Source organism: Globicephala melas, chromosome X (genome assembly GCF_963455315.2).
Source record: "Globicephala melas chromosome X, mGloMel1.2, whole genome shotgun sequence".
Lineage (NCBI taxonomy): Eukaryota > Metazoa > Chordata > Mammalia > Artiodactyla > Delphinidae > Globicephala > Globicephala melas.
In genome coordinates, this window is record NC_083335.1 from 123225071 (window position 1) to 123248388 (window position 23318).

The 23318-nt window shown below is 43.9% G+C and overlaps 1 protein-coding gene across 6 annotated transcripts in view; it reads left to right on the forward strand.

Moving 5' to 3' along the window:
- The window catches only part of LOC115842406 (uncharacterized), a 523008-nt gene that overhangs the window by 276405 nt on the left and 223285 nt on the right, over positions 1 to 23318 (forward strand). For all 6 annotated transcript variants that reach the window (XM_060292695.1, XM_060292693.1, XM_070044714.1 and 3 more), the window contains 2 exons: positions 8531 to 8759; positions 10796 to 10950. In XM_060292695.1, the coding sequence (XP_060148678.1) occupies positions 10867 to 10950 (84 nt within the window). In that variant the 5' untranslated portion in view covers positions 8531 to 8759; positions 10796 to 10866. The remainder of the gene's footprint in view (positions 1 to 8530; positions 8760 to 10795; positions 10951 to 23318) is intronic.

Consider the following 23318-nt stretch of genomic DNA (forward strand, 5'->3'; position numbering starts at 1 on the left):
CACACTGGTCATCCTGTGCCTTCTCCCTTGGTCCTTCTCAGACTTGTGCGTTGTAGGACCGCAGGGGAGAGCTCTGAGCATGCTTCCTAATCCAGAAGTGAAGGGGGTTAACACCCCTGGGACAGCCCACAGTCCGTAGGGCCTGAATGCTGTTGGATGCAGTTGATCCCTGAACCACATGGGTTTGAAATGCACGTGTCCACTCATCCGCGGATTTTCTTCAATAATAAATACTACAGTATCCCAGGATGCCCAGTCAGTTGAATCCAGGGGTGCAGAACCTCGAAGATGTGGAGGAACCATGGATACAGAGGGCTGACTGTAAAGTTGTATGCAAGTTCTCCACCGCTTAGAGGGTCAGTGCCCTTAACTCCTGAGTTGTTTAGGGTCGACTGTAAATGTTCCACCTGAAGGTGAAATCCCAAAAGCATATCTATACAGACCTAAGCAGATAGGGGAGGATTAGCCCCATTTATCCCCAACGCCTTCCATTCTTTTCCCTGACTCCTGAGATCACCACCTAAATAAGCCACCTGCACAAAAGTGATTGTTTGAAGCTTTCTTTCGGGAGGAACCCAGGATGACTCTTTCTTTCTTCTTTCTTTCTCTCTTCCTTTCTTTCTTCCTTGTTTCTTTTCTTCCTTGCTGGCTTCCTTCCTTCATTCTGTCCCTCCCTCCCTCTCTCCTTCCTTCCTTCTTTCTTCTCTCCCCCTCTCTCTGTGTGTCTATCTATCTAATCTATTGTGTAATCTGTCATTTTATCTAGTCTGTCATCTACCATCAAACATGAAGAGATACAATCACTTCTAAAGAGTCATTTTAAAGGAATGTTTGTGTGTGAAAGGCAACTTAATCTGCATCAGTAAAAGCAAATAATTTCTAATCAGTGATTCTTCTTTTAGTTGCTAACGTTTATTAAAGACTAACTGTTATGGACTGAATGTTTGTGTACCCCAAATTCTTCTGTCTGTGAACCAGGAGGGTCCCCACCAGAACCCGACCATGCTCGTACTCTGATCTGACTTGCGGCCTCCAGAACTGTGAGAAATAAATGTCTGTTTTTGCTAAACCACCCAGTGTATGAGATTGTGTTACAGCAGCCTGAGCTAAGACCCCAAATTTCTCTCTATCTGAAGGAAGGTGACATGGCAGTTGTAACAGGAAACTTTGAGTAAGTTCAGGAACCAGAGAGTAAATGACGGAGCCTCCTTAAAATGTGTCCGATTAGAAATATTCCACGTGTCTGTTGTTTAAAGAGATGACACAAGTCAAGCAGGATGACCTAAAGTGCACTCTGTGCCCCACCTCACCTGGCAATCTGCTCCCTGGCCTGAGTGAGCTATGAACAAACTCTTCCACAGCTCCTTAATCAAAAACACAGCCCCATGTTATTTTCAGAACAATAGTGCTATGACGTTCCTCGCTGCTTGTGTTTTCAGTTTTCAGTATACATCAGATAACTTATTTGATTTTTCATCAGATGATGAGCTCCCTATTACCTCTAGGATAAACATGGCCCCTCAGCCAGTCCAAGTCCAGTTAGATCATCCTTGGCATCTTCCTATATTCAATGTTATGTCTCTAAGCTCATCAGAGAATAGCCTCCGATTCCATAGGATGAGCGTATGTTCCTGGCTTAATCATCTGCTAGAACTTTGTCACTTCTGTCTTACAGTGATTGGACAGGCAGCTCTGGTACATGAGGTCATTTAGCATAAGTCATGTCCAAGCAGTGGCCAGTGAACCTCCTGGGGAAAAGATGGATGGAAAAGACTTTAGATTTGGAAATGGTTCCCATCCCCGAGCTATTTCATCAAACCATTTATTCAACCTACGCTGAGTATCTTTGAAATAGATTGTCTCGAGTGGCTCTCAGAAGGTTATAAGCAGCTGTGGGCAATGTTGCGTAACTCTCTCTCTCAATCAATGTGGACAGACACTAAGAAGAAGAAATGCTAGACGCTGGCAGAGTTTAAACACAAATGAGTTTATGTGATTTACTTGATAATATAATGCAACGGATGATTTCCAGATCAGGACTTTTAAGTCTTTCCACATGTGTGGGCACTAGGTATGTCCAATATTTCAAGGAACCCTGCTGTGAATCTTCTTGTAAAGTAAAACGTCATTCTACGAAGGAAGTTATCCATCTCTCTCGATAAACTTTGGTTTTGTTCCTCTATATTTAATTTTTTTAAGGAAGAGCCACTTCAGAAATTAATTTGATTTTAAGAAGCGCAAGTTTATTTTCCATGTTGGAAGAATCACAGCTTTCAGCTTGCTCTATATGGCAAAGAAACAAAAATCTCTACTTTTGTAAAGAGAGTTTAATTTGAAAGATGGTTAAATTAATGATATTTGATCAGTCATCAGAGTAATGGAGTTATACATACTCTCTCCCAACCACTCACTATGAGCCTGCCATCACGCGTCCAGTTGGAAAACGTGCACGTGGATTTGCTTACACTTGAACACGAAGTGATCTGTGAAAAAATACATGGTGATTGGCAGTGATCTCATAAATGCTACAATACTCATGCTGCAATTAGATGTATGGGAATGCTCGCATATGTCCTGCCAAACAGTATGCATGACAGGCAACATTTACTGGTTACCAGCGCGGTGTGTAGAACGCACATACTTGGTTTGTGAAAATCAAAAGAGGGGAAGAGACCCGAATTGGCCAGCTGGCACAGACTATATTTAGAGCGAAATCTCTCTTGCTCATCAAAACAAAATAAACTCACAGCTCCTCAGTTAATTGCATAATTGTATCCATCAAGATCCAATCTAGTACTAGACTCAATAGAGAATACCCTTCACGGTTGTCTGAGATTTGTAGGTTGCTGAATTTTTAAAGAAGTTCTGCAATTTTCACATCTCTTTAGGGCTCTGCGTGAAGTTTTTCTCCTGAATTCAGTATTTCACTGTTCTTGCTTGGGATTTAAATTCCGTCGTTTCATTTGGAGTTCAAAACCTTTCAAAGACTTTTTGTCAGTGAATTAAAATGGCATAAAATCTGTTGTTTTTCAAATAGACGCATAGATATATATGTATTCGCCCTCACCTATTGATTTACAGCTATCTATATGCAAGTGTCTCTGCTCAGAGAAATACTTAAAACCGAATATTGGGTCAGTTGTATTTAAATGATTGCAAATGGATTTATTTTAAGTGGAACTTAATCATATTATCCTCAGTAGAAATCTTGGTAGAACTCAGTTCAGTGGCGTGGGCTTCTGCTTAATATTGAGTCTAGGATGTAAGAATCGCCAGACGTAACCTTGACACTCACACTGCATGGCTTTTATACTTACTGTCTACATTTTGTGCAACTTTGGACTTGCCAAAGTAATAAAAAAACAAACCTCTCTCCCCTGCGTAAAGCTTTCAGGGGCTTGCCGTCACCTACAGGGCAAACCTCAGGCATGTTGGCGTCTTGTAAAATTCTTGAGGACGAGGAAAGCTTACTGAGTGGTTTCTTTTCTCCACCAGCCCCGCTCCCATCCCCCGCCCCTTCCTGCCACGTCTCATATCAACTTTGCCTGAAGAATCCAAGAACTAGATGGCAATACCATACACGGGAAGCCTCCTGGGATGTGTTAATCAAGGTATTTCCTGTATCTGGAATCCTATTGCATTCTCTTCTTGGCGAGACCCTACAAAACCCAGCTCAAAATCACCTGACCCTGTCACAGGAGCCTCCAAGCCGAGTCAGTCACTCCCCCCTCTGTTTTCCCGTGACATCTCATTCATTAACGAGAAGATATGTCTGTTCCTGCTTAACAGCTCTTCATAGCAGGGCAAGAATTTCAGGTAGACTGACAGCGGGGATGTATGTCTGCAGTTCTATTGCTTTTGTGTCAAATCAACTGAATGATGTGGTTGATTGGATCATCCTGTTGCAGGCTGTACCAATGGGAAGAGCAGTGACATTGTTACGGTGTTGACCTCTTATATGGAGGTTTGCTCACCATGAAATAAGGCCCCGATAGATCATAATCGAATGTCACAGCGTTGTCATATTTCAATTGCATTTAGCCTTGAAACGTAATGCAGTTGAACGTAGTGCCTTGAATGCATTATAGTGCATTGAGTGTAATGCAGTTGAAATGTAATGAAATCCAAAACAGCTACGTGCTATATTATAGGTTCAATTCTTTTCCAAAATATATATAAAGCTATAAATATTCATCACTGGTGGGACTCTTCCAGGGGTGAATGGAGTGGGGCTTATCAGCAAAGGGCCAATGAGAGTGATCTGAGGGGCACACAGAACAATCTCCACAAAGGGTACATTTTCCCTGTGTGGTGGGATCCCACCAACGTTTTTGAGGCTTTATGAGTACATACTTGCCTTTTTAGTAAAATGCACGCAGTCATTGTCACCTTATTAAACAGAGCCAGAAGCTGAAAGTGTGCGGGCCATTCAGGTACACTGAGACAAAAGGACTTTTCACTTTTTTTTTTTTAAACCCTGAACCAATTTTATAAACTGGCAAAAAGCAGAGAACCCTGCAGTGGAGACCTACGACAGCAGAGCTGCTGAGGTTGAATTGGAAGGCCCACCCCGTCGTGTGCATGCAGAGTATGGGATGGGTGGATGGTGGCCCTTGTGGCTGCTGGGCAAAATGGTGCCTCGCCGGCACTCCTTTGGGTGGTCGTGGAGACGACTCCGTGCAACCCTATGCCTCCTTCGTATGCAACATGGAAAACCACCAACTCCGGACTCCCTTCTTTCTTTTACCTGAGGCAGAGGGAGTCAGGGAGTTGTCTAAGGCAGGCATCCTCAGAAAATGTTCTTGGGGACAGAGAGTGGAAAGAAATCTTATTATGTTATGTATAAAGCATGCAATAATACAGTATATAAACAGATGCAGGGATATCCATGGTATTAGAATTTCACGGGGTGTTTTTTGTTTTGTTTTGTACTTTTTCCCACACGTCCTTGTTGGTTATCTATTTTAAATGTACTAGTGTGTACATGTCAATCCCAAACTCCCAGTCTATCCCTCCCCCGCACCCTTCACCCCACCGGTCACCATAAATTCATTCTGTAAGTCTGTGAATCTGTTTTGTAAATAAGTTCATTTGTATCTTTTTTTTTTTTTTAGATTCTGCATATAACCAATATCATATGATCTTGGTCTTTTTATGTCTGACTTACTTCACTTAGTATGATAATCTCTAGGTCCATCTGTGTAGCTGCCAATGGCATGATTTCCTTCTTTTTGATGGCTGACAAATGTTCCATCACATACGTGTACCACATCTTTATCCATTCGTCTGTCAGTGGACGTTTAGGTCGCTTCCACGTCTTGGCTATTGTAAACAGTGCTGCAATGAACATTGGGGTGCGTATATCCTTTTGAATCATGTTTTTCTCTGGATATATGCCCAGGAGTAGGATTGTAAGGCTAGTCAATCAGGGGGTGTTGATGAGGAGAAAAACGTTTCAAAAATCTCTTTGGAGGACGATAATGGAAACAAGTTTTTTTGCTGGATAGAGTAGCGGACGGGGTAATACTTGATGATGCAGAGGGTGAGATGCAGTGAGACTGCCGGCTGCTTGGAGAAGTTGGTTCGATGGAGATACAGAGAGAAGCGGTGTGCCTCTGGTCTCCTAGGATGAAAATGGAGCTCGTGGGTTGTACAGTTCTGAACTGACGTAGAGGAAGACACTTTGTCTTTCTCTAACGCTGCTGTCACACGTTACATCTTAAGGACCTTATCCTAACCGTTAAAGAGAACTTGACCATACCCTGTTGCTTTCCAGACATTTCTAATTATGGAAACCAGTCTCATTTTTTTGTGATAAAGTCTCGTTTTTCTGGTATTGAAAGGTCCTGCCCGCTTTCAAGTTTGGGTCCAATACGAAGCGTCTCTTCTTCCCCCAGCCTGTGGCCGAGGGACCCACAGAGGGAAGGGTAGAGGGTTTGACTCTTCCCTCTGCCTCCTTCTTTAAGAACCTTCGTTTTGTTACCTGGAAGCCTTTGAGCCATGGGGCCGATAAATTCTACATTAGAATGTAGAATTCTACAAAACAGACGTATCCAACTATACCCCAGCTAGGTAAACTTCTTTTAAAAATTGTTCAGTCTAACACATAGGGTAAGTTTTTTTTTGAATGAAAATAGAAGTGCTCTCTTTGTCATGCAAAAATAAGCTAGGGTTCCACGCTAAAGTGGCCCAGCCTGCCTCTACAGGGCGTACAGAAGGTGGCGAGGTTTGGCATCTCTCATCTCGGAACTCTGGTCTACACACTTTCCTTTCTAGCCAGCCGGTCCCTAGGTCCTTCAGAATCCAGCTCCTCTCAGGTCTCTTTTGGGCCATCTGCCCCTGGCAGTACCCAGCTTATTAACCCTCCCGTACTTGAAACAAAACTTTCCTTGGTAGGAACCCGCCCTCTCAGAGCCACGATTTATCTGTGATTTGCAAAACGGCACAGAGGGTGTTTATATTTACTCATGGCTTCTTCCAAAAGCCACTGTGTTCCCAGGTTGGCAGAACTATCTCTGAGAGACCCTAAATGGAAGCCTTCAATCCCAGTGAGAGGATGCCTGAGCAAGCAGTTTTAGGCATACTGTCAGGGAGGTAGTTGGAGAGAGCTTTCCTTGGGAATCCTCAAATCCCATCCCAGACTGGAACTCTGAGTCTTTCTTTGTGTCGTCGGGTCCCAGATGCACCATTTGGGTCCTTTTTTTCCTCTGTACCCCTCAGGTATTTTGTTTTGTTTCTTAATCTGACTCTAATTATTGCCTTTGTTGATGACGCAGCAGGGTGCAATTTCCTCCTGTGCAGATGGTTACTTGTTTATTTTGAAGACAGCAGCATATTTATTTATTTATTCTTGGTAGCCTGAAAGACTCCCGAAAAAATAACGGCCCGTGGCTCATATCTCCCTGCTGTAGAATCAAAGAGGGATGAGTTCAAGACTGTAGCTAAACAAAGCAGGGCTTCCATCGCAGATAACGGTTCTCTGAAACGAAACCGTTCTCTTAGAGCAGTTTGATGTGGTTCTCTGAGATAAGAGATCTTCTTCTCTTCTGTGAATACAGCCAGTTATCCACGAAACAAAACATTCTTTGGTTCTGATTTACCATGTAGAGAACTGGCATGGCTGCTGCAGACTCCTTATACACCGCGTAAGTAATTAACGATCATCCGCTGCGTAATCCATCCCGCTGTCAAGGCGGAGAAATCACTCTCATTTCTGTTTCTTGATCTCTTGGTTGCAACACAATTGACACCCTCTGAAATGTTCCATAAGCTTATTCCAGTTGAAACCTACCTGGCGAATCACTCCTTGAATTAGCAGGATGGTTTTCAGAGACTGGAAGAGGAGACCTGTCCCAGTGGACACCCGTATCCACCAAGGGAGCCTGTAAATCTCATTGGAGAGGGTCTGGGGGAATAAGGTGACACGTGGGTGCTCCGACTTCTTCTCAGTTATTTATTTCATAGCAGACTCTCTGTGTTTTGTATTTCTGCAAGTAAGGGAATCCTGCCAAAAACTCTAATTTTGAGGAGATATAAATGAATTGTTACAGATGGAAAAAAGAAAACAGACATTTTCTTTAGGGAAAAAGACATTTTACTTCCAAATAAAAAGTGAGTCTCCTTTTTCTTATGAAAAAGAAAAAAATATATATATCAATGTAGACACAACAGCCAACCTGCTGTCACCCACGTCACCCTTGGAGGACCCGTCCCAGGACTGTGCGTGTGGTCGCCACACAGCATGGAGTTCTCTGTGATTACAACAGAAGGGAGGGTCTGGCGAACCCTGACTGTTCTCCTTGGAGTCCTCATAAATCACTTCCGGTTTCTCTGAGATCATGGCATGGGAGAGGCCATGCTCAGGCAGACCTGATGGAATGCATGTTTTGCGAAATTGAATCACTGCAGCTGGAACCTGTTCTTAAATGTACACGTTGAATTACAGTTGTTGAATTGTTCTAATTAGCAACCTGCCAAGCTTCATTGTCGATGGGATAAACGGGTTATCTAGGTTTCCCTGAAGTTTTTATTTTTTATTTTATTATTATTATTATTATTATTTTTGCGGTACGCGGCCCTCTCACTGTTGTGGCCTTTCCCGTTGCGGAGCACAGGCTCCAGACGCGCAGGCTCAGCGGCCACGGCTCACGGGCCCAGCCGCTCCGCGTCATGTGGGATCTTCCCGGACCGGGGCACGAACCCGTGTCCCCTGCATCGGCAGGCGGACTCTCAACCACTGCGCCACCAGAGAAGCCCTGAAATTTTTATTTTTTTAAGGAGAGGTGTGTGTGTGTTTACTGTTATTCGATTTTTTAATCCCTTCAATGTTTATGGCAAAGGGCGTTGCGTCCCTATTGCAAATGGTCCCCATCAGCAGACTGTCTGCTAATTAGAGGTCCTCTTCCAAGGGACTATTCAAAGAGGTAAATTTCCATTTGAAGGAAAAAGTTCTTCCAGGGATCTTGGTCAGAGGCCTAAAAGCAATAGATGTAAACTGCTGCTAAGTCTCTGTCTTTTTCCTGTTTTGCAGGTATTCTCGCACCAGCAGGGTTCTCCTCCTGCCCCACTGTCTGGAAGATTTCACATTCCGGGCACCTCATCTTCCTCACCCAACAACGGTGTTTTGTGTCTTGATCCCAGTTGAAGAGCCTGGCACACGAACAGCCTAGGCTATTCATTCCTGGAGCAATTTTGCATATGCAAGACGAAAGCCAAGACTGATGTCTTCATCCCAGACGTGCTCATTCACACACATTCCGGTACGTTCAAGCGCTGAGATCGGTACGGTGAGCAGTAGGGTTTGAACACATGTTTCCGATCAGTAAGTCTGCTCTTGCCCACAGAGCTACCTCTTTGTGGCCGTTCCGTCATCCAAATGGCTATTTAATCAAATGATGTTTATTTCGTCCAACTGGAGTTCTTCCAGTGGGCCAGTGATGGCATCACCCACCCACCCGGGTGGTGCTGTTGGCTGTCTGCTGGGGCAGGACCACTGCCAAGCCTGACACAGTCCCTCACACTGACTCCCAGACTCCCCAGCCAGCGACCCTGGACTGGCACCCCGTTGCAAAGGAAACCCTAGAGCTCTGACTTGTCACCGGCTAGAGATTTTGAGTAGACGTTATGCCCTCCGTGCCGGCCAGGCTTCCCAGAGTTCTTGGACACTTTGGTTAAATGCCCCTTTCGTTTGCCACCAAGATCGAGGTTTTGCAAATGAATATTATTGAAGGTGTATCGTTGGGACCAGAAACAGCGTGGAGTAGAGGAGGTGGGGGCCGAGGGTGAGTGAGTTGGGGAAAAACAGTTGTATTCGGTCCAGGAAGCAGGAGGTGGCTTTGTGAAACGGGCAGGAGGTGTGCCAAAGACGGGGCCGTCTCCTGGGTATCGATGCTCAGACACAGGAGTACAAGAGAAGCCCTGGAGGGCAGAGGTGGGTGAAAACAACAGATGCTGTTGCATGATCTCACGCAGGGCTGCTTTTAGAAGAACTGGTAGCTCACCCCGGCCTCTATTGCTCAGAGTGGCAAAAAAATAAAAGTCACATCTAAAGGCTCACCGACATTTGGCATTTTTTCCCTTTCCAACCTATTTATAGTTTTTCAGTTATCTTTACTTTGCCATTTTCCTTTGTTCCAAGAACAATGTCACCTTTATTCCATTTAAATTGTACCTTAGAATTGAATACCAAAGGTAAAACTCATACGACCGTGATAATATTCTTAGGATCCCATTCACCTAAAGGTATGAATAGGAGGTCATCCACATTGATTTTCCATTATATCTTTACCTGTATTTGGGATCCAATTTTCAATAAATTTTCTTCTCCCAAAATTATCAGAAAATGTAATGTTTAATAAATTACCTGCCATCCTGATGGAAGGTAATTTGTTAAATTAAATCTAGTTGGGAAATTCTCAGCTGAACTTTGGTGAATATTGTATAGAAAATATGTAGTTGATCGATGCAGAAGCGCACTGACTCGTGATGTCTTTTGCTATGTTTACTTTTCTCTGAAATAATATTGTGAGAGATACGGAAACACGGTGATTTGCTTTTTGTTGAATGGTCTACATGAGGGATGGGAAAACAACAGCCATTTGGTAAGCACCTCTGATGCTCTGGGCCAGATGTAGTTCTAACCTGTTTGAGTCCTGTCCACAATACCAAAAATACAAGATGCAATGACTAGCTGGAGTCTGAATCTTTCACTGGTTCCACAATCCCCGTGCTCTACCTGCTCTGCAGGGCTCAGTATAGTTTCCTGTAAAGGGTCAGATGGTAAATACATCAGGCTTTATGAACTGTATGGTCCTTGTTTCAACTACTCAGCTCTGCTGGGGTAGCGAGTAAGCACCCAGAGATACGTGACATGTAAGCAGCTAGGTGTGCCTGTGTTCCAGTAAAGCTTTACTTACAAAACTAGGTGGGGGCCTGTGTGTGTCCTAAGAGCCATCGTGAGCCATCCCCTACATGATACTATGATTTTTCTCCAACGGCATACACTTTTTTTCCCCTCTGATCTGTCCACATTTTCCATCTTCGCATCATGATGCTCTGTGGAGAGTGGCTCTTCCCCCCCGCATTGCCGTTCCTTGTAAATCCCCAAATATGAAACCACTTGCATACGTTTGTGCCACCACCATCCTTCATGGCAAGGTTCGTCTTATGTCAGAAATGTATTATCGTGTTCCAGATGATCTCTTAAACAGACTTCATTGTGGTTCTATTTGGCATGACCCTGGGAGAGATTAGAGAACGGGAGAGCTCATGAAAATGTGTGTTTATTGCAACACAGGGTGAACGAGTCATGCTCAGGGGTCAGAGCAGGAAGTGGCTACTGCTGGATGAAAGATTCTGCTGGAAGAGATGAAAGGTGCTTCGTGTCTCTGGGAGTGGAGAAAGAAAAAAGAGGCCAGTCTTTTCCGCAGCTGTCACGGTGAAAAGTTCCAGGTATGCAGCTCCTTTTGATGTGACGAAACACTGTTTTGTAAATTTACGTAATGCAGGGAGGCATTCGGATTGGCCCTTTTCCTGCTCCTCTGTTTCGCATTTTGAGACTCAAGCTTTTGCAACAAGGTAAACCGCCTCCAGAATAACATGAAGTGGCCGACAAGGCTCAGTGTGAAATGTTTGTCTGCATATCACCGTTCCATCTCCTCCAGTGGGAGGAGAATGTTCCTGTGGTCCATGATGCTGTAGACACCTGAGATTAAACATGCGGAGACCTAATATTCAAATCAAATTTAGATTTGAAATCAAAAAGTCAAGGGAGAACAAAGTCCAATCACTTGTTTGTGTCCAGAAGTGGAAGGTCTTGATGGATTCCGTAATTTTCCTTCAATTCATCTCTCCCAAGCAAGCAACGTTGTTATTTCTTTCAATTTATTCATTTAACATCCACTGTTGAGAACCTAGTGTTCTCTGTGGCACACAAACTCCCGTTCGTTGAATTTAGTTAGACTGCAGTGACCCTAATGGTGACTATTTGGTGAGTGCTTGTCAAATGCTGAGTGGTGCTTTGAAGATGTCCACGAATGATCTCATTAAACTTCTTTGTATAAATATGGGATGGGTGCTCTAATAACTGTTGTACAAACAATGCCAGTCAGTTGCTCCAAGTCACTGATTTGAATCAAAATAGTTGAACCTTGTGAACTCAGAGCTGTAAACTTGATATCATAGTCAAGAGAATTAGGTGCCTGGGTCATAGACCTTGGTGTATCAGGGAGCAGTGAAGACCAAGGGAAGCAAAGAGCTTCTGTGCTTTTGTTCCACCAGGTTGTCTTTGGATCAGAGAGTTGATTCTGAGGAGACTGAAGTCATTATGGGAAATTGTATCAGTTAGCTGTGGCTGTGTAACAAATTACCACGCACTGAACAGCTTCAAACATGGTCCCGGTTTCTATGGGTCAGGAGTCTGGGTGCGACTTGGCTGGGTCCTCTGCTTGGGTCTCACATGGTCAAGGTATCCGGTGGGGTGTGTTGTCCTCTGGAAGCGTGACGAGGGAAGGATCCACTTCTAAGCTCCCTCAGTTTGTGTGTGTGTGGGGGAATCTCATTCCTTGTGGTTGTGGAGTTCATGGCAGAACTAAAAGGGAATACAGAAGCTTCAAGGTAACCTTGTGGTTGTGACTTCAGGAAGAAGCTACCACTCTTTCAGTGAGCAAATGAAGGGGAAAAGTTGGATAGAAGTTAAAAGCGCAGTTTGGGGGTGAAAATATGAACACATAATGGGATGTATATCAATATGATTTACATAAACATGAAACCCACATAAAACGCTACACACTTCATAAACACAGGTGAGCAAATAACTCCTGTGAAACATATTACATAGTTCCCAACATTGGGGTGAGGAATAGTGATGAAAAGGAACACGTGATAAAGAGCAGAGGATCTTTACCTGGACCAGTGGTCATGATGCCCCGTGATCTGACCAGTGTGGAATATAATTCACCCATCCTTCCCCACCAGAGACTCAAAAGGGGAGAAGGGGCTGTGTTTTAAAGTATTAGTTAACATATTTTCCCAAAAAGGTCATTAAAATAAAAGTAAAGAGACAAAAATCTTCCCCTGTTGATAGACTTAAACAGTTAAAATAGACTTGTTTTGGTGATGCAAATCGTTGTTCTATGGAATATTGCCGACCGTGACCCAAATCATTGTTCTATGGAATATTGCCGACCGTATGTACTCCCCTCCCCAGCCAGACAGCCAAGTGCTTCTCAGGGCTGGATAGTTACTTTGTACATGATTAACTGTGCTCTTTCTTCCATGCTGATGCTATCACGATTCCTTTGCTGTTAGTCTGGGCCGGAAAGGGCACAGAGAAGCAATTTTCCTTATAAAACTGAGAGTTACAAAAAACGAATGTGTGTTGGCAAGTGTTGAGAGGAACTTCTCATCAGAAATTCCAGGCTTGGAAACCAAGTTCTGTGTCCAGGCTTTATCATCCTTACACGTTAACGTCATTGCAACTACATTTGTTGATGCATTTGTTCTGTGTAATGAGGCTCCTCTCCTTCTACTGTATGGGGGAAAACAATTGAAGCAAAAGCGAACTTTGTCAGAATCCCAGTTTGGTGATACGTACATTCTTCAAGCAGACAGTCAGGCTTCTCGTTTTCAGCCAGCCCTGACTTCCTAGGCTTTCTGTTCTGGAACGTTGAGTCGAGCATCTTCATGAGCCTGTGACCTCATCACCAGAAAAGATTTGGTAAAGGGAGTGAAGAATTCTGGGCTGTGTTTTTCTTTCCTAACAGAAGCTCAGAAGCGATGAGTCTATTTGAACTGCTCTAAATCCTTTCTGTGTGGAACTCTCAGGAAATGCTGTAGCCGTGTCTCATCATTAATGATGTTTTGGAAACCCAGCTCCGTTTGAACTCCTGGGTCTTCAAAAATGATTGCTTTACCACAGTGACTCCTGTACTAAGTCTAGATGTAAATTAAACAGGACTTCCCCAGTTTAGTGTCTGGAGACTAACTGGAGACCTGCAGAAGCCCCATTAAATCTTCCAAACAACTTGTTTATTGCGCTGAGTGTTTTGATCTGAGGTTGAAGGGCAAGTGTGGATGGAGAGTGCTAGATTTAATCAACAGAAGTAACTTGAGGGTAAAGATACTTTCATTGCCAGTAAGACAGACTCTTCTTTTGGTATTTCAGGTCAGACACGAGTTCAAGGTGAGAGAAAAATGTCAACATCCCTTTATTTATTTTCCTCTGAGAAAATAGAGTGTTCTTGGCACACTCAACAAAAACTAAGATGAAAGATGAAAGGTCCTCTCTCCAGATAATATAGTCTTTCTTTTTTTTTAATTTTGATATTTTTGTTCATTATAGATTTTTTTTTTTTTTGCATCTATTTTTATTTACTTGGCCATGCCACACGGCATGCGGGATCTTAGTTCCCTGACTGGGGATCAAAACCATGCCCCCTGCAGTGGAAGCTCAGAGTCTTAACCACTGGACCACTAGGGAAGTCCCCAGATAATGTCTTTAGTGGGATGATTCCTATGAAAAGAAATAAAACCAAAATGGTAAGTACTCAGTGCAGGTATAAAGGTGAAGAGAAAACATATGAGGATATACAGTCACAGAGAAATTCACGTACAGCTGTGTTTTGTGTTTTTTGAATTTTATTGGAGCATACTTGAGTTACAATGTTGTGTGAGCTTCAGGTGTACAGCGAAGTGACTTAGTTATACACATACGTATATTCCTTCTTTTTTAGATTCTTTTCTCATATAGATTAGCGCAGAATACTGGGCAGAGTTCCCTGTGCTACACAGTAGGTCCCCATCGGTCATCTGTCTTATATATAATACTGTGTCCATCCCAGCTCCTGATTTATGCCCGCAACCCACGTTTCCCCTTTGGTAATCGTAAGTTTGTTTTCAATGTCTGTAAGTCTGCTTCTGTTTTGTAAATAAGTTCATTTGTATCTTTTTTTTAAAATTAGATTCCACACAGAAGTGACGTCATACGGTATTTGTCTTTCTCTGTCTGACTTACTTCACTCAGTATGATCATCTCTAGGTCCGTGAGAGAGAGTTTTAAGCTAAGCCTTAAGTAGAAAGAGTTGGCCCGGGAAGTGTGTCTTAAGATGGCGGGAGACATATCTGCTGTGTCCATGGGAACGGGTCTAGGACCGGAGACGTTGAGTTAACTAAGTATGCCCACGGCACGAAACACATGGGCAGGCTCACAGCGAGCAGGAGAAGGACTTGAGCGGGCCAGTTCATGAAAGAGACGCTACACCACGAGAACCCATGTGAACTTCATCCTTACTGGCATAGGCAACCTCTGAGGACAAGTTGTCAGCCAGAGACTAGCGCAGCCATATTCGCATACTCGAGTGGCTGTTCTGTTAACAGTACAGTGGATGGACTAGGGAAAGAGATGGAAGGTCTTGGTAGCCTGGGGGAGCAGAAAGGAGATGACCGCAAGTGCTGAGCATGTGTGGTGACAGAGGAATGAAGAGGCTCGTCCAGTGCAGCCTCTGAACATCCCCAGAGAGGCACATGTTCAGAAGGTCTGGTTCACTAGGGTGCGACCGGTAGGATTTGATGTGGTCCTCTTACCCTTGCTTTCTCTTGCCAAGGTTTCAGTTACCTGCCGTCATCCGAGGTCGACAAATGTTAATTGGGAAAGTCCAGAGATAAAGAAGTCATGAGTTTGAAATCGCGCGCCGCTCTGAGTAGTGTGGGGAAATGTCTCACCGTCCCGCTCCTTCCCGGCCGGGAATCATCCCTGTCTTCAGTGAATCCCCGTTAGTGACTTCGTAGGTGCCTCAGTTATCAGGTCGAGTGTCATGGCAGTGCTCGTGTTCATGGAACCCTTATCTTACTTTATAAGGGCCCCAAAGCCCAAGAGTAGTGATGCAGGCGATTCACACACGCCAAAGAACATCCGTGAACTGCCTCCTTTCAGCAAAATGGTGGGTGTTCTCAATAAAGAAAAAAATACGCCGAGCTTGCTGAGATCAACAGCAAGAAGCGATCATCTGTCTGTGAAACTGTGAGGAAGGAAAAAGAAGGTTGTGCTCGTTTTGCTCTTGTCCCTCCGACTACGAAAGTGACGGCCACTGTGCACGGTAAGTGCTTACTTAGGCTGGAAAAGGCATTCAGTGTGTACAGTAAGATGTTCTGAGAGAGCGAGGCCTCACTCACATAACTTTTATTGCAATGTATTGTTGTAATTGTTCTATTTTATTATTAGTTATTGTTGTTGATCTCTGTGCCTAATTTATAAATTAAACTTTATCATAAGTGTGTATGTACAGGTGTGTACCTATAGGGTTTGGTACTGTCCATGGTTTCAGGCATCCACTGTGATTATTACAGCGTATCCCTTGTGGACGGGGGCACTACGTCATGAACACGACAGCCACTAGAAATGCTTGCAAGTCCACGGTTTAGGCCAGAGATTGTCCCGAGACTAAGGTATTGTGACCTTTCCTCAGCTTGGCCCAAGCAGGGAACACAGGAAGGAGGGCACCTGTGGGGAAGCGGGTAGACGTGAAGGAATCAGCCAGGAGTAGGATTTAATGAATGTGAGACCTCTGTTGGGGGTTCAGGTAGAGATGCCTTGTTGATAACTTGAAATATGGATCTAGAAATCAGAATAAAGTCATAAATAAATTTAGAAGTCAGTCATGTTTAAGAAGGAGTTAGACACATCTGTGGGCTTACCCACGAATTGGGTAGGATGGCGAGAACAGAAGAGCAGTGGAGACATCCACTTTTAAAGGCTGGTGACGGGAAGAAGGCTGCGCATCCCCACAGAGAAGGAGTCGTTGGGGGGAAGGAAGTGAAAACGGTGGGACAGCAGAAACCCACAGGGCTTGGAAAGAAAGGATGTGTCCTGACCCAGTACAATAGACTCTGGCAAGATTACTTTATTCCAGCCTTCTGCTCACACACTTGTTTCTTTTGGTAGGAAATATACTTGTGATGCCATCACCAATCTTTCCATAAACTCTGGCCTCTGATATGAAAAAAATGACTTCATTTTTCTTGACCCCAACTCCTTAGAATCTACCAATGCTTGTCCCTCTCATCAGAGCCTCAGTATTGGCAGTCAGAGGTACTTTGGTGTTCAAATCATAGTTTCTGCTGTGTTTAAAAAGTCAACCAGGTGGTCAGTGGTCTTCTGTACACTGCATGCTCTGTTTGACCTCTCACATTAAATTTTGAGCGGCTGTAGTTTCGCATTCACAAGAGAAATGTATGGATAGGCAAAGAAACAGACCATCAGTCATTTGCGCTTTTTGCAAATGATTGAAAAATAATTCTTGAGGGTATTATGCTTAGTGAAATAAGTAAGACAGAGAAAGACAAATATTGTATGTTTTTACTTATATGTGGAATCCAAAAAATAAAGCAAAGGAACAAACACAACAAAACAGGAACAGACTCACAGATACAGAGAACAAATTAGTGGTTATCACACGGGGAGGGACAAGATGGGTGAAGGGGATTAAAAGGTCCAAACTGCTAGGTGTAAAATAAATAAATTACAAGGATGTAACGTACAGCACAGGGGATATAGCCAATATTTTATTATAACTTTATATGGAGTATAATCTATAAAACTATCAAATCACTATGCTGTACTCCTGCAGCTAATGTAATATTTAAGTAAAGTATACTTTAATAAAAAATAGTAATTCTTGAGACCTACACCCAGCCAGGTTTTGGACCAGGCAGAAAGGACACAGCCATGGACGAGCTAGTTTTATTCCAGCCCTCATCGAATTATTGTCTCCATTTATCTAGTTTGGAATCCTGGGAGTAACACTGATCTAGTTTGGGTTTTCTCACCAGCAGAGCCCAAAGCAGGATTGTCGTACAAGTAGCTTCCTGCAGAGGTGGCCTCAAATTTGCGGCAAAACATTTGAGTCCCTGACACTTGCTTTCCCAGCTTAGGTTGGACAGGTGATGCTCTCCCTTCTAGTTCCAGCTTTCACACTGTAAATAGTGTCCTTTGTGCTGTCTGCTTAGTGCCATGTCATGGAACTTTGTGCCTTATCTGAGTGGGTTTGCTGTTTAAAGTGACCCCCAAATGTAGTGCCGACGTGCTGTCTAAAGCCTGGTAGGTAAATGGAAAAGTGAGACACAAAAAAGGGTCCCATAAAGGGTGAGTTATTGAGTACGTTATGTTGAGTCCCTCAAGGGAATACTCTGAGGGTATTTGCAGTACACGCCTGCAGGAGCTCTCTGAGGTGGGAATCAAACCACAGTGTTTGTGCAGAACCTGTGTGGGGAATGGGGGTGAAGGACCTGTGTCCTCTGTTGGGAACAAAGACATTTTCCTCTGTGCTTCCAGGCTCTTCTGTCTTGTGTAAGAATTAAATTGACCTGAGTCAGATCAACAGGAGAAAAATCAAAATTTACTACCACGTATACATGGGAGAGACCCAGGAAAACTCAGTCACTCGCCAAAATGGCAGAACCCCTCCACTTAAATACCTTCTTCAGTCAAGACAGAAGAGCCTGCTGGGGTAGTGGTTTGGGACCTCAGAGGGGAGGAGGGCAGTTCCCATGGAGACGGAGAAGCAAGTGTTTGTAAACAAGTGTTTGCTGGGCCTGCAGAGACAGGGGGACACAGAGAGGGATTGTAACAGGCAGACCTTGCTGGGTTCCTCCCCACCTACACACCCGGTTCACAGTATCGTTATCTAGGGTGACGGCTCCCTTCCTGGGGCAGGTCCTCTGTCTACATTCCTCAGGCAGTTAGGGGAAGGTCACACGTTCTTTTTGAGTCTTTCGGGCCTTGACTGTTCTTGGCTAGAAATAATCCTCATGCCAAAGAGGCAAAGCTTTGGGGGTGGCCAGCTTTGCTCCCCTACGCCATCTAGAAGGAGTGAGTTTAGCGCGTGTCCAGTGGAGTTAGACAGACCTGGCTTCCAGGGCAGCCGTGCCGCTGGCTGGTGTGGGGCACTGGGAAAATTCCTCGCCTTCTGTCAGCCCGATTTTCCTCGTCTGCAGATTAGGGCTGTAAAGGAGAGCTCAGTTAATGCCTTCATACACGGTGGTCAGTTCCTTGCCTGGCACATGGAAGCAATAAAAGTTTTCTTTAATCGTTAGTATCATTACCCATTCCTTCCATTGAAATCTCATTATCATCCCCTTCTCATTAGTGTTTTAAGTATTTCCTCATTCCTTGGAATCTTTCACAAACATTTTTCTCTTCTTCCTACCACTACTCCCATTTACCTTCCTAACTCGTGACTAGTGTACGTTTCCAAAAGGATGATCAGAGCAAACAGAGAGGTGGAAAGATCAAAACAGTGGCCCCGTGTGTAGTGCTATAGTGCTATCCGATGTCCCTAAGCACAAGAAGCCCGTGGTACGCCTTACGGAGAAAATGCATGCGTCCCTTGACTTCATTCAGGCATGACTTACACTGCCATGAGTCCAGTGTTCAGGAATCAGTATATGGTAGATAAGGTGTCTTTCCAAAGAAACACAGAATAAACAAGATCACACATGTATTGATCAGTTGACGAAATGTTGTGACCAGAGACTCTCAGGAACCTAACCCTGTGTTTCTCCACTCGTAAGCGGCATTCAGTATCTGCAAGTTCATTGCTCGTGAAGAGTTCGTAGCACATCACTACCAGAATCAATGGCATGTGTATTTTAAATCCAGACAGGACACAAAGCAAAGCAAAACAACTCAGAAAACTTGCAACAGAATCAAAGCCAAACTTTTCACATGCAAGACTTCCTCGCAAAACACAATGGCACAATACCTGCACTGTTCTGAACGAAAATGATTTTCAAACTGTAATGTGGTACCCACTGAAGTAGCAGGACGGAATAATGAATTGCTGGTGAACCCAAGTTCACGTGCCTGATGCACAGTAAGGCCAAGCAAACGCACGTGTCAGAGTTGGGCGCAGAGGCAGGACTGTTGCAGGGCCAAGCAAGGAGAATGGGTGGCTTGGGAGTTGGGAGCAGGGATAGGATTGTTGCCCAGCCAACCAAGGAGAGTGGGTGGCTTGGCTCACAAGACCTGAACTCCCTGATAGTTTTGGGGGAAGAGTTTTTACAGGCAACATTTGCGGGGAGGGCTGCAGGGTGTGAAACCTTCCTCTGGTGGGCAGGTGGGGAGGTAACTGGGTGGTGTTCTGGGAATCTCAAGTCATCAGCCTTCGGGTTCCAGCGAGTCTGGGGTTCATGTGCTTGTGCTCAGCCTGAAGTTACCACCCTCCACCTGGGTGGGGGCCTTTTTTCCTGTGGAAGAACTCAGAGATATATTGTTACGTGTGTCCTTTGAGGAGGAACCAGGACCCTGCTTTATTGCTGCACTGTTTCTGGACGGCTCCTCCCTTGTTTCTGCGTTCCCTCCCGTCCCCAATTAGTTATCTGCCCTTTGGAACTCAAGGAAGGTTTAGGAGGTGGGAGCCTTTTTCCTGCAAACAAGAAATGGGGACATGGATAGGCTTTTGTACCCAGGAGGGCCCCTCAGGACACTGCTTGGTTTCAGTATCCTCTTCTCTCTGATATTCCTCCCCTTGGTCTTGAGGGGAGCAGTCAAGACAGGGAATACAGTTTTGGATAGAGAGGTTAATCATAAACTCAGCAGAGGAGCTCAGTTTTAGGGGGATCGGTTTGAGAATCCTAAGTTGGCTTTAGAATGGTGTGCCCAGATTCAGGGATACTCGCATTCAAAAGGCGGAGCCTGGTCCCCTCCCCTGGGCTGGGCTTAGTGACTTGCTTCATAATTAACCCAACAAAGCAGGAGTGATGGTGTGTGAGTTCTGAACCTAGGTTATATAGCAGTATTGCGTATTTCACCTTGGTCTTTTTGAGTCTGTTGGGCCACTTGCTTTGGGGGAGGCCAGCTGCCCCGTGAAGGGGCTGCCCTGGGGAGGGTGCCCCTGTGGTGAGGAACTGCCACCTTCTGCCCGCAGCCAGCGAGGAACCGAGGTCTCCTGTTCTTGCCATCTTAGACGCGGATCCTCCGGCAGAGTCAAGCCTCCAGGTGACTGCAGCCCTGGCCAATGGCTTAAATACAGTTTCATTAGAGACCCTGGGCACACACCAGCCAGCTAGGCGACCTCCACATTTTGACCTTCAGACACTGTGTGAGATAAATGATTGTTGTTTAAGCTGCTCAGACTTGGGGGTTATTTGTTATGTTGTTATGTAATGATAGATACCACCTTCCATTAATCCTTTCCAAGTATGGGCTTCAATAAAATGACTAAATCAGGAGAAGAGAAGCTTTGTAACCTAAGAAGCTTAAACATAGAAGAGTGGTGCACGTTAATGTCTGTGACAAGCAGCTGTGTTTGGAGCAGAAGGCTGGGGTCTCTGGAGCGAGAACTGTAGTTTATGGAAAGAAAAAATATCCTGTATCCTTTTGTATATGATCAGGAAACATGGGAGAGTTTTTACGATAAATACAGAAATTAAGAAGAAAAGAAAGATAGTTATGAACCTAAGAATGTAAGATACATTCTACAAAAAAATACCATATGATAAAAAAATTGGTGCAGAAGTAATAGTTATAATGCTGACGTTTATCACATTTACTGATTTTTCAGTGCCTAGAATTAACCTACCTGTTAGGCACAGAAAATACAATTATAGTTCCAGAAATAAACATGGGCGACATCAGTAGTGGTGGGATTCAAGCAAAGGAGAGGCGATAGGACTTCTTAGCGGGGGAGTGGAGGAGGTTAGGGAAAATTTCCATCCGTATCTGCTGCAGTGGTGGTCATAAGCCACCCTCTATATGGACTTGGGTAGTGGCCAAAATTTAAAATTCTATAACTAAAGAGTTACTAAAATTATTGATTTAACTAAATCGTGAGGATTATGGGAGAGGAGAGGGTATGATATCAATATAAGGAAGCTAGAAAAGCTGAAAGTTAATAGTCTGTCTCTCAAGATAATACGTCAAGAAAAATAGCTTAGAGTTAGCGAGACAGAATCATAGGTTAATTAAAATCCTGATTTCGCAACAGTATTTGTTCCTTGGAGTGACGTACATAATGGTAGGTGCAGGGAAAGGGGATGTTTTTTTATCATGAGCAGGATTACTTTACTAAGTATTTTTTTAAAATTAATTTATTTATTTTGGCTGCGTTGGGTCCTCATTTCATGAGGGCTTTCTCTAGTTGCGGCGAGCGAGGGCCACTCTTCGTCGCGGTGCGCAGACCTCTCACTATCGCGGCCTCTCCCGTTGTGGAGCACAGGCTCCAGATGCGCAGGCTCAGTAGCTGTGGCTCACGGTCCCAGCCGCTCCGCGGCATGTGGGATCTTCCCAGACCAGGGCTCGAACCCATGTCCCCTGCATTAGCAGGCAGATTCGCAACCACTGCGCCACCAGGGAAGCCCAGTAATTTTTTTAAAAAGACATATCCTGGTTCCTGGTACAGCAGTTGTGTTAGATTAAAGATCGTTAATTTCTTCAGTTTGTCAAAAACAGTATGTAAACAAATAATTTTACTCTAGGTTGAACCAAGTTGAAGATTTCCTTCCCTAGATTCATGAGGCTCTAAGAAGTAGTAGTAATCTTTTGTTTGTTTAATTTATGTCACTATACCTGTAACCACTTGAAGGAATTAAAACATTTATCAAAATGTACATTTTCCAACATAATTCATAAGCTGACATTTCAATGTTGCAATTCCCATACTTTCATTTTATCTTAGAAATGTAACATATGTTTTACTCCCTCAGTCAGTTTTTAATGATGTTATCTTTTTATAGTTCTTCAATGTGTGCAATACAGTAAATGCTATAGACACTTAGTTTAGAGATGTGTTTGCTTCCAGCAAGTTAAAAAGCCCAGTTAGAACATGCCTTTCAAAGGGATTCTGTCAAACTCCGACGTGTGCAGTCTACCGGTACCAGCATTTACAGCTCACAGAGAATTCTCTTTTGATACCTGTTTTTTCTCAATTAATTTTTAAATGAAGCATTGGTTAGAAGTGACCTTAAATTATTAATGCGTGTGTTGGTTAGAAAAACACTTTTCATGAGAGAAAGTGTCATTTTGATTGCATATCTAAGCAAACCTTAAAGAAACCCAATATTTTTATTCTTTGTTCCAAATCCCAAGGATGATCAAAGTCTGTAGGTGGAAAAAAAATGTTATTTTTAACAAAGATGAGAAGGAAAAACTGCTTTTTATACTATTTTGTATAGTAATTCTTATCCCTACCACTCACGCACCTTCTTTTTCTGATCTAACAGTTGATCGTGCTTTTTGGCTTCTAACTTAGGTTCCAGGGAGGCTCAGGCAAATTGTAACACCAGTAAGCCCATCACACACACACACACACACACACACACACACACACACACACACACACACACACACACACACACACACACACACACACACACACACACACACACACACACACACACACACACACACACACACACACACACACACCGACCACATCTTGGCCATTACCTTGGAGAAGAAAATCATTGTATTCACATTCAAAAAACTTTGTCACTGTTTATACACTAGGGTATCATTCCAGCAAATACATTTTAATAACTTCTGAGGGCTCTGAATTCTCTCCCACTTCTGGGCTTGGAAATATGTCCGCTGACTTGTTGCGTGACCTCTTGTCATCAGTGACTTGGAGAAGAAGAAAATAGATGACTTTTGTCCAACTCTTATGTCCGTTTCCCCCATTTTTCCATAACTGCACATTGGCCACATATAACATGATGAATTTTAACCGTAACCTCAAATCTATTGATAGGAGTGGGGGTAGTGACTCCAGGCTTCATTATCAGTGATGAGAAGAGAAACTCTAGACAGGGAAACGGAGGGAAGGAAG